Here is a 12,579-nt window from a genome sequence, read left to right as displayed (position 1 = left end):
GCCTTAAAAATACTGATGTCAATTAAAAAGCAACCTTTACTTACTTTTTATTAATTGAAAAAACAATAAAATTTGCTTTCAAAAGTTTAAAGTTAGCAAGAAGCACATAAGAAAATAAAATTTTAAAACTTCAATTATATATCTTGCATCATATTTTAATCTAATTTTTGTTTTCTATAGGTTCTGCACGTCTGGAGGTCAAAATCTCTCAAGTTTAATCACATAGAATATCTAGAAAAAATCAAGAAAATCTCTTATAAATATTTGGTGACAATGAGATGCTTTCAAATTGTAGTGAGAAAGTAAGTTTTGTACACGTCTTTACAAGGCAGCAGCTATTTTAAAATTTGGGGCCTAATTTTAATAAGAACCTTAATATTGCCAGAAGTATAATGTTCCTTCTAGCTAATTCAAAACTAAATGTCAAAGGTAGATTTTAAATAAAAATCTTTAACCAATGTTGTTTCTAATACCTAAAATTTAACATTTAAAGTCATGAGAACCATTAAAATATAGATATGTTAAGCAATTATTATTACTATTTTCAGCAGATTCAAGGAAATATTTTTTCTTGTCCACATATTGCTTATACTAGAGCTGATCATCTGATCTGGAGTGTATAGATTAAGCAGCATCTTTGCTAGCTTGTGTTTTAATATTTATCAACTATATTTCTCATTGCCTCTCCATTTGCATTTCTTATTTCACATACCTTGTGTAATAATTTTATTCGTTGCTCCTCGTGGAGGACAAGAACTCTCCTTCTCCATCTGTGGTTTTGCTCCCTCTATTTCTGGCAAGACAGTGTCCTTAGTTTCTTGACGTTCACTAGCATTACTGTCGTTTGGGATCTGAAGTAAAACAGGAAATCTTCTAAAAAATCTGCTTTCCACACAATTTTATGAATGTACGAAACCACAAAATATCATAATTAAATTCATGTACTACTCTCACCATGCAGAATAACACACACAAAAGAACATCCCTGCTCGGGATCAGCACGCAGGCGCGGACATCGCAGCAGCGCGCACTTCAGGGCGCCTGGACCAGCCCTCTGAAGACCTGCGGCCCTGCTGTTTTCGTTTGTGATTTATGCACACCAAAGAAGTGAGCCCATAGTGGGGAGAAGAAGTAACAGTCTTCCTCCTCTGTCTAACTCCTGAAGATTACTCAACAAAACGTTTCTGGAATGAAAATACAACTAAACTGGAAAGGAGGTAAAATATAATTTTACTTGGACTCATTTCATTTGAAAAATTATATAACTGAAAGAAAAATGAGAAAAACAGACCTGTCCTTCAGAAATTAAAAATTCATGCTTCCACTATTACTTACAGATAACATGTTTACATAGTTCATGGGTGTGCCTCAATCTTCCAGGCTTTTAATGGTAGGTAGTGTAGTTATAAAAGTGCTGATTTAGAAAAACAAGACATCTTGAGTTTGTGAGAATATTGTGAGGCTTCTCCCAAGGTCAAAAACAAAATAGAGTTGAGTTAGCCCTGGAAATGACATTTCAAATTTTGGGGGGTGTGTGTGTGCGTGCGTGCATGTATGGGCACACACACGGGCCCGCACTTCGAGTGTATCGATGATACTTCGAGTGCAGTGGAGAGAGAATATCACATTGTCACAAGACATAGTAACAAAGGCTAGAGAGCATGGACAGATTAAGGAAGGGAAGAGGAAGCATGTAACCACTAGGGAGCACCACAGCTGCTGGCCTAAGCATTATGTAGCTCTTCAACATCAAAGTTCTGTAAACCTGATCATGTCTGATGGAGTTCTAGTGTAGAGGCTTTTTTTGAAAGTCTGTCACTATACAAAAGGGCCAAGGTAAAGACACAAAGGTGGATTTTGATCAGAGTGGGTGAAAGGTCAGATACAGAAAAGCCATATTATTTTAGAATTTATAATAAATTGACAGACTAGGATGAAGTCTTTATAGATATATAAAATAATTAGAATCAATAGAATTAGAATCGATTTAAATATTTAAAAGGAGTTTTGGGCCCTTAAGAACTATAGAAACCTCTATTTTTAAAAATAAGCAATTTATAATTCTGAGTAATTATTATTTAGTAAAACTAGATCCACAAGAGGTCTAATGAATTATTTGGTATACTTGCAAAAGTAAAAATTTGGGTCTCCTCAAATATACAGCACAACATTTTAATTAATTCAGATTTGTCTTTACCTCCTTTAGTCTAAATTACTGAGTTTTTCATGGACATGGCAAGAAATAATAAACCATATTTCCATATTCCTAAAATCTGCCCTCTGTCCTCTAAAACGATCTGTAGTCACCCCTTCCCATCTTTGCATTCCTTTTGCTCATTTCTTAGGACTTTTTTAAAACTAGCTATTTTAAAATGATCACTTCTCATTTTTTAACCAGACATATAAAAGAAACCTAATAAGTATACTTACAGATAAATTTTAAGATAAGATTGATTTTTATGTTACATATTACAATGCAGTTTTAAGTTTTTACCTGAGGAGTTGTAGATGAATGGATGTTTTTATCCTCCAAATGTTCATTTTTTGATTCTGTGGTGTACATGCTAATATTTAAAAGAAAAATAATTTGAAAGAAAAAACAAAAGTATAAATCCATCTGAAAACAAACATGGTTAAGTGAGATTAATTTTTAATGACTTTTTTAATCATAAAGTTGTATCATAGGTCAGATATCTTTATAGTCAAAACAGCTCCAAATATTCATTTTAAATTAACCAAAGTCATGTGCATAGGTTTTGAAAACTATTAGCACACAGAAATTTAATACTTCTCAATAGTTCATAATGTTGGGCCACATCTTAAAAGCACATATCAGAAAACTCAGTTATTTATTTCATGCACTGAACTTGTATGTTTGAGAGAATTTCCACCACTGATTTACTCTGTCTTTACTCACACTCCTGCACAAGAAACTCCAAGAAAATTTAAAATTAAATACGATTAACTATATCAATACCTACATTTATAAGTTACTGATACATGCTGTCTTTATATGTGGTCCATTTGAAAGGTCTGTAGGCCCAACATTTAAACAAAATAAAATAGCTTTTATTTTGAATAAAATGAACTAGAAAAACAAAAAAGAATGAACTAGAACCACATCAAGAGAAGGGTTAGGTCTGGAAACTTTTATTTTAAAATACCTGTTATTTCTACGTTCTCTGTGAATTTTGCTGCCTTTGAGTGTCAGGAGAGTATCTTTGCCTTAAAAATATCTTTCAATTCTTGAGTTACTGTTGAAGACAGAATTAAAGATTTTAAGTTTTAATTTTTAGGTACTCAATAAAATCAAGTCTCCTAGGGTTACAAGTATCTATACTTTTTTAAAAAGGCAAACAATTTTAATAATGAAAAAGATCATTAACACGGGAGTACCCAGCATGTGCTAAGAGCTTTACACATATTGTCTCACTTTAATGAAGAAAATATTAGTGTGGAAAATCTTATAAGGGATCATAACTGAACTTAGGACATTAAAACAGAAAATAACATTTACTTTAAAAATTTCATGAAAAAAATTAGATCTCTAAGTTCCATTAAAGTAAAATTCCATTTTAGTTAAAGGAAATAGCAAAATTATGACCTTGTAAGAATGCCTGTCATTAACTGTTAGTGCAGGAGCTAAGTGACAGTCAGCTCGGTGAACAAGGAGGGTGGCAGAGCCACCTCAGCAGTGTCAAGTTCTGAAACGATGGGCTGAGAGTTAGTGCCATTAAAAACTGTGAGCTCCTGCACATGGGAGTCATGAGGTCAGGGCTCAAAGCACATCCACTCAGTACTTTTTGAATGCCTACTCTTCTGTGTTCTGAAGTCGCAGCAAAAAATAGGTTCTGCTCACAGAGCTTATATTCTTGTGGGGGGAAAGGGGAAGACAAAAAACAATATTTTCAGATTGTGATTAAGTACTGATGAAAGTAAACAAGATGATGTTACAGTGAGCACGGTGACATCTGAAAGAGGAGAAACTGTGAGATATAAGTAGGCAGATGGACTAGGAGCAGGCAGATATAACACCAAGAATCATATAAGCAGCAACATCAAGGCACCAGGCACCATATTTTAAGATCTGCGACGATGTCATAATTAGAGGACTTGGAATCAAAGCAAGCAGGCCATGCATCAGAGCTCCAAAACCTAGATGGTGAGCAGCTACAGAGAAGCTTGACACTGTGTCAAGCAGTCTTTGTGCATCCGTGCCCATCTTCTTCTGTTTTATGTGGGATGCCTGCCATAATGTGGCTTGATAAGCAGTGTGTAGGTGCACACCCAGGATCTGAACCAGCAAACCCCTGGCCCTTGAAGTGGAGCACACAAACTTAACTGCTACACCACCAGGCTGGCCCCAACTTGCCCATTTTTCTAAACGTATTTGCTATCTTTTTCTTACTGATTTGTCGGAGTTCTTTATTTCTGTATTCTAGAAATGGATCTTTTATTGGATATATAAGTAGCCAGTATCATCTCCCACTCTGTGGCTTGTCTTTTCACTCTGATGATGTCTTTGAATGAACAGAAGTTTTTATTTTAATGTAGTCCAGTGTAACCTTTCCTTCCTCTATGGTTAGAGCTTTTATTGTTTTAGAAATCTTTGCCAACCCTGAGATCATAAAGATATTCTATATATTCTTCTAGAAGCATTAGTGTTTTGCCTTTCTCATTTAGGTCTATGATCCATTTGGAATTGACTTTTACGTACAGCATGAGGAAGAGATGAAAATTCACTTTTTCCCAGATTGATATCTAATTGACTCAGCACCATTTGTTAAAAAGATCATTCTTTACCCATTACACTGCAGTGTCACCTTTGTTGTAAATCAAGTGACCACATCTATGTGAATTTATTTTTGGATTCTATTCTGCACAACTGGCCTATTTTTATGTCCTTACGCCAGTACTACCTTTGTGCTCATATAATAGGTACTGAGATCGGGTGCTGTAAATTCTCCAGTTTCGTTTTTCCTCAGAGTTGGATTGACTCTTTGGCTCTTTGTATTTCTACATAAATTTTAGAATCAAGCTGTCAATTCACCACCCCCCCCCCCCACACACACACACTCTCTCTCTGCTGGAATTTTGACTGAAATTGCACTGACTCTACAATTCAGTGAATCTACTATTGGTGAGAACTGATGTCTTAGCAGTATTGAGTTTTCCAATCCTTAAACATTGTATATCTCTCCATTCATTGAGATATTCTTTGTCTTAAAAACGTTCTGTAATTTTTAGTGTAGAGGACTTGCACATCTTTCATTAGGCTCATTTCTAGGTAGGATTCTTTCTAGGTATTGATGTTTATTTGGATGTTACCAAAATAGTATCATTTAAAAAATTCATTATTTGTTTTTTTCTGGTATACAGAAATATAAGTAATTTTGGTTTATTTTCTTTGTACCCAGGTCTTGATAAATTCACTTTATTTGAAGAATCTGTTTTCTATCTCCTATCTTGGCTTTTATTGTCTATTAACTGGCATGGCCAATAATTTTTATTGAAAGCTTGATATTGTGTATAAAAGCTTTGTTACAGAGTCCAGATGATAGCTTCCTCCAGAGAGGACTATGTGGAGTGGAGGGAGGGAGTGCTAATCCCATTAAGCAAACCAGAGACTGAGCTCAGCTGAGACTGCTTCGTAAGACTCAGTTTTGCCTCAGTTTGTGCTGGTTCCTATGGAATAGTTCTCCAGAGATTTTGCCTTAGATGATGTCCCCAATAAATTATGGTAGCCTCACTTGTTTTTCCAGATCAGGGATACCTTACCATTTCCCCTTGGCTCACTCCTATTGTCCATGCTTTCCTGTCATTTCCAAGGTCACATAGCTATAAAAAAAGGAGTAGGGGCCCAAATCAGGCAGACTGGCTCCAGAGCCCACACTTAAAACTAAAGTGCCTACAATATGTCAGACACTGTGCCGGACATAGACCAAAGCTCTCACAGGTTTAGATGTTAAAATTTAGAAAATGGCTATAATAAATTAAATCTATTTTTAAAAAGAGAAAAAAAATCTATCAAATATCTATCTCACTTTTTGGCTTTTCTATTTTAGAAAAGGAACTATTAAAGACAAGGGCTTTAGAAGAATAAACATAGTTAAAATGTCCATACTACCCAAAGCAATCTACAGATTCAATGCAGTCCCGACCAGAATGCCAATGGCATTCTTCATGGAAATAGAGCAAAGAATCCTAAAACTTATATGGGGCAACCAAAGACCCTGAATTGCTAAGGCAATCCTGGTAAAAAAGAACAAAGCTGGAGGTATCACAATCCCTGACTTCAAAATGTAGTACAAAGCCATAATGATCAAAAATGACATGGTACTGGTACAAAAACAGACACATAGATCAATGGAACAGAACTGAAAGCCCAGAAATAAAACCACACATCTATGGACAGCTAATCTTCGAGAAAAGTGCCAAGGACATACAATGGAGAAAAGATAGTCTCTTCAATAAATGGTGTTGGGAAAACTGGACAGCCACATGCAAAAGAATGAAGGTAGACCATTATGGCACACCATACACAAAAATAAACTCAAAATGGATCAAAGACTTGAAGATAAGTCCTGAAACTATAAAACTCCTGGAAGACACAATAGGTAGTACCCTCTTTGACATCGAACCAAAAAGGATCTTTTTGAATACCGTGTCTTCTCAGACAAGGGAAACAAAAGAAAAAATAAACAAGTGGGAGTTCATCAGACTAAAGAGCTTCTGCAAGGCAAAGGAAACCAGAATCAAAACAAAGAGACAACCCACCAACTGGGAGAAAATATTTGCTAATCATCTATTTGACAAAGGGTTAATTTCCTAATATATAAGGAACTCACACAACTGAACAATAAAAAAACTGGATCAAAAAATGGGCAGAAGATATGAACAGACATTTTCCCAAAGAAGATATACAGATGGCCAGTAAACACATGAAAGGATGTTCAACATCATTAATCATCAGGGAAACGCAAATCAAAACTACACTAAGATACCACCTTATTCCTGTTAAAATGGCTATGATCACTAAGACTAAAAATAACAAATGTTGGAGAGGGTTTGGAGAGAAGGGAACCCTCACACACTGCTGGTGGGAATGCAAACTGGTGCAACCACTATGGAAAACAGTATGGAGATTCCTCAGAAAACTAAAAATAGAACTACCATATGACGCAGCTATCCCATTACTGGGTATCTACCCACACAACTTGAAATCAACGATCCAAAGTAACATATGCACCCCTGTGTTCATTGTAGCACTATTCACAATAGGCAAGACATGGAAGCAACCCAAGTGCCCATCTATTGATGACTGGATAAAGAAGACGTGCTATATAGATACAATGGAATACTACTCAGACATAAAAAAACACAGATTCATCCATTTGCAATAATATGGGTGGACCTGGAGGGAATTATGCTAAGCAAAATAGGCCAGCCTGAGAAAGACAAACACCAGATGATTTCACTCACATGTGGAATATAAACAAACATGTGGACAAAGAAAACAGTTCAGTGGTTACCAGGGGAAGGGGGTGGAGGATGTACACAGGAGATGAAGGGGAGCACATATGTGGTGAACAGACAAGAAATAATGTACAACTGAAATCTCACATCGATATAAACTATTATGAACTCAATAAAAAAAAATAAGGGCCTTAGGATAAACTTGAAAATAGAGTATAGGGGCCGGTCCGGTGACGCAGCAGTTAAGTTCACATGTTCCGTTTCCTCAGCCCGGGGTTCAACGGTTCGGATCCCGGGTGCAGACATGGCACAGCTTGGCACGTCATGCTATGGGAGGCGTCCCGCATATAAAGTAGAAGAAGATGGGCATGGATGTTAGCTCAGGGCCAGTCTTCCTCAGCAAAAAGAGGAGGATTGGTAGCAGTTAGCTCAGGGCTAATCTTCCTCAAAAAAGAAAAAAAAAGAAAAAAGAAAATAGAGTATAAATAACGAATAAGTCATAGAAGGCAAAAATTAATTAGAAATAGCTCATTGGAAATCATTTACAAAGGTGTTAAGAACTCTGGCTATCATTTCATAGCCTCTTATCCAACCCTTTTTACTGAGCACTCTGGAACTTCTGCTAGACAATTACAAACTCTCAACCTCTTCTCAGGGCATTCTCTCAAATTCTGTGTCCTATCTGAAAGCACTTTTTCCCCCACAGTCCTCTTACATAATAGCTGTTGATTTGCTTAACTCATTCTGACAACTCACTGCTATTTCTAAACACTAGTTTTTAAAATTTTACTTCTTTGAAGCTTGTATAATTTGACAATACCCCCTTCTCCCTCTTCTAGTCACTGTTATTTACTGACCTCATCTTGGTCCCTTTCCATTATTCACCAAAGATATGAGCACCTCACCCCAAAATTTGTAATCTTGTGAGTCTTAACTATACATGGATAATTCATCAACTACCTTGGTTCCTCAGCTCTCTACTTCCCTTCCATAAAGGAAAGGCCATGCTGGATCCTTCCATCTGAAATGTTCTATTATCAATAATCATGACTTGAAGCATCCACCTCTCTGAATACTACCTTAACTTCTATCAGTTTGCTTGTTCAATTACATTCACTTCATCTCCAATTCTTCTTCAGCCTTATCAGGATGTGCAGTGCAATGAGACTTTTAGCCCTTTCTGTTCATCACTTCCTTTTGTATTCAATATCTATGATCCATCATCCCCAAAACAACACCAATATCCCAAACTCCGTTGAAATATGTTTGTTGTTGTTTTGTTGTCACACCTTTCTAGAAAAATCTCAACTCTGCACCAACTCTATTATGCCATTTCACCATTTACTTAACTGAACATCTGGATACTGCTATAGAAAGCTATACTAGAGTAACCTGGAATCACCATAAATTCATAACTAACAGCCTCAAGTGGGCCTTTAAAATGTACCAATCCTAACACACACATTCTCTGTCAACTCACTTTCCCTAGCGACTATGCCAAACCTTTTCTATTCTTCTCAAACCACGGATCTCCCACATATTCCCCATCATTCTCAGTAGATAGCCTTACCTCCAATTTCCATCTACAAACCTATCTTCCTCTCCTTCTCTCTTCTTACGGTAAAGGAAGTGTCCTTCCTCCTATCTAAGGCAATAAGACCACTTGTATTTTGGATTATATTACTTCCTGTATTCTCAAGAATTTCATACGGTAAAGGATCCTTCCCTGCCTGTATCAACTAATCCTCCTCTGCCACGTCCTTTCAACTAGATCCTTCCCAATGACTTTTAAATGAGTTCATCTTAATAAAGCCTCCCAGAAGCCATATCCTCATTTAGCTACTGCCCCATCTGTCCTCTTCCCTTTACCAATAAAGTTTTTGGAGAGCTGCTGATTCTCACCACAGTGTCCTTTTCCCCACGAATCACTCATTCTCAGTGTTCTCCAGTTGAGGTTCTACTCCTTTCACTCCACAAAATAAATCCAGCTAAGGTCACAAATAATCTACAAGTGACCATATGACATGATGGAACATTCTACTTTTGGCTCTTGTTAAATCACTCTCTCATTTCCCCTCTATCTTTCTTCTGATTCCTTCTCTGTCTCCTTTCTAGGCTCATCCTTCTCTGCTCGGCTGCTAAAAGTTGGGGATCCTGAAGGTTCTGTGCCTCAATTCTCTACCAGCTCTCTACCTGAGAGTCCCAATACTCCTCACTGGCTTTAGGATAAAGACAAAAATGTTCAGCATGACTGTCTGAGTTTGACTACTCTACCACAGTACCATAGACTCGGTGGCTTATAAACAACAGAAATTTTTTCCTCACAGTCCTGGAGGTGGACTTTTGAGGTCAGGGCCCCAGTATGGTTGGGTTCTGGGGAAAGCTCTCTTCCAGATTGCAGACTGCCAACTTCTTGTTGTATCCTCATGTGGCAAAAAGAGAGCCAGAGTGCCCTCTGGCATCGCTTTTATAAGAGCACTAATCTCTTTATATAGATTCTACCCTCATGACCTAATTACCTCCCAAAGGCCTCACCTCCAAATACCATCAAATTGGGAGTTAAGATGTCAACATATGAAAATGGGGGAGACACAAGCATTCAGTCCCTTGCGATGACCTAAAGAATTCTGCACAATGTAGTCCCTGGCTCCCTCTCTAGGCTAACTTCATACCATTCTTCAACCATTTTTTTTTTAATTCCTAGCCATTCTTTCTTTCACTTCCTTGAAATTGCCACGTTCCTTCTGCAGGGCCTTAACACTTGCTTTTCCTCTCTAATTGAAACTCTGTTCACCACCAATCTCCCCCTCATTTGGTTAACCCTTTTCCATCGCTCAGCTCAAGGACCACGTCCTCCGAGAAATATCTATTACATCACCTCTGCCCCCAGGTGAAGTCAGGTCCAGTCTTTATACACTCTTAGGGTACCTTGATCATTTTCTTCAGAACATTGATCTCAGTTTGTAATTATGCCTTTATTAGAGTGATTGATTAATGCGTTTGCCTCATTAGGCTGTAGACTCCATAATAGTGTCCTTGAGGAGCTATTTCATTTTTCAATCTCTTTTCACTCTCTTCTTCAGATTCGACAATTTCTATTTATCTATCGTCAAGTTCATGGATTCTTTCCTCATTCATTGCCATTCTGCTTTTGAGTCTATCCAATGAATTTTTTAATTACTGTATTTTTTTAGTTCAAAATTTTTTACTCCCTTCTTTTTTTATACTTAAGTTTAAACACAAAGGCTCTTTTATTCTTACATGAGAAACTACACATTTCAAAGGTTAACATCATTCAAACATAATTTACTCATAAGTAATTTTTGTATAGCTATTATAAAAGCCCTGATAAATAATTCTAAATTTCCCCAGTAAGGATTATGGGGTTTCTTTATGTATATGGCTTGATATATCATCACTCAGAAACCACAAAGAAGAACACATGGAAGTATACAAAGTAGCAGCAGGTTTTAAGGGATAATTAGGATCATGCTGAAATAGAGCTCTGCAATAAATTTCTTATTGCCTGTTTCTTCACCTCTCTGGGAAAGGAACTAGTTATATGAAAATGAAACAAACCAAAAATCTTGAGCTTTGTAGAGCTTTTATAGACCCAAACAGATGCATTTATTTAAGAGATTATTCTTAGCACTTAATCTTATTACTAAGTTTTGGTTTATACAAAATACTCTTCTGAATATCTACAGTGTAGCAGTTATTTCTGAGCATTTACTTATGGAAACTCACTGGGATGACCAAGCATATTTTGCATGCTGTGATTACTGAAAAACATCTTGGCAAAAAAAAAAAAAAAAGAAAGAAAGAAAAGAAAAAAAGAAAAAGAAATGAGCGCTTTGACATATAGTTGGGAAACACCATAAAGATCCTGGAACTAAAAGTCATAGAATTTACCCAGCTAAGTGTTTAGTCTGTCTTGGCATAACTACAATGAAAATATTCTAATGTTAACCTCAATGAATGATATCCCAAGAATGTGGGAGCTAATGGTAAATGGGGCTGGAAGGCATTTCCTCACAGGCAGAGACTTTTACCAAACCAGTTACAGAGTGTCAAGGAGTTCTATTTTTCTGGAAACATCAAAACTATCATGATGTGTTGAATTTCAACAGTGATTCTTTTTTTCATGGTAAACATTCTTTTGACTCAAATTTTATAATACTATATCTCCTATGTTCTAATCACAGTTGTTTTAGTAGTTACATGAAATTCATTCAGATTGTTTTCTAATATACTTAACCATTTCCCTGTTGTATAAGTTATTTATAGATTAAAAAAATATTTTATTGTGGTCATAGTGGTTTACAACATTGTCTAATTTCAGGTGTACATTATCATTAATCAGTTTCTATATAGATTGCATCGTTCTCACCAAAAGTAGTGTCATTTTTACCCATCACCATATATATATGCTCCTTCACCCCTTTTGCCCACCCCCCTACCCCCTTCCCCTCTGGTAACCACTAATCTGTTGTCTTTATCCACGTGTTTGTTTATCTTTCACCTATGAGTGAAATCATGCAGTGTTTTTCTTTCTATGTCTGGCTTATTTTGCTTAACATAATACCCTCAAGATCCATCCATGTCGTTGCAAATGGGACAACTTTGTCTTTTTTTTTTTTTTTACGGCTGAGTAGTATTCCTGTGTGTATATATATATATATCTGTGTGTGTGTGTGTGTGTATATACACCACATCTTTATCTATTCATCCATTGATGGGCACTTGGGTTGCTTCCACGTCTTGGCTATTGTGAATAATGCTGCAACGAACATAGGGGTGCATAAATCTCTTTGTTGTTTCAAGTTCTTTGGGTAAATACCCAATAGTGGGATAGCTGGATCATATGGTATTTCTATTCTTAATTTTTTGAGAAATCTCCATGCTCTTTTCCATAGTTGCTGTACCAGTTTGCATTCCCACAAGCAGTGTATGAGGGTTCCCTTTTCTCCACATCTGCTCCAACATTTTTTTTTTGTCTTGATAATTATAGCCATTCTGACAGGTGTGAGGTGATATATCTCATTGTAGTTTTGATTTGCATTTCCCTAATAAGTAGTGATGTTGAATATCTTTTCATGTGCT

General features: G+C 36.5%; 1 protein-coding gene across 3 annotated transcripts in view; it reads right to left on the bottom strand.

Moving 5' to 3' along the window:
• Nucleotides 1–12,579, bottom strand: part of SLC9B1 (solute carrier family 9 member B1) — a 76,609-nt gene that overhangs the window by 47,669 nt on the left and 16,361 nt on the right. For all 3 annotated transcript variants that reach the window (XM_070506518.1, XM_070506519.1, XM_070506520.1), the window contains 3 exons: nt 3,165–3,254; nt 2,495–2,564; nt 713–851 (listed from right to left, as the gene is read on the bottom strand). In XM_070506518.1, the coding sequence (XP_070362619.1) occupies nt 713–851; nt 2,495–2,563 (208 nt within the window). In that variant the 5' untranslated portion in view covers nt 2,564; nt 3,165–3,254. The remainder of the gene's footprint in view (nt 1–712; nt 852–2,494; nt 2,565–3,164; nt 3,255–12,579) is intronic.

The sequence above is a fragment of the Equus asinus genome, chromosome 3, assembly GCF_041296235.1.
Source record: "Equus asinus isolate D_3611 breed Donkey chromosome 3, EquAss-T2T_v2, whole genome shotgun sequence".
Taxonomy (NCBI): Eukaryota; Metazoa; Chordata; class Mammalia; order Perissodactyla; family Equidae; genus Equus; species Equus asinus.
This window is presented reverse-complemented; position numbering and strand designations above follow the sequence as displayed.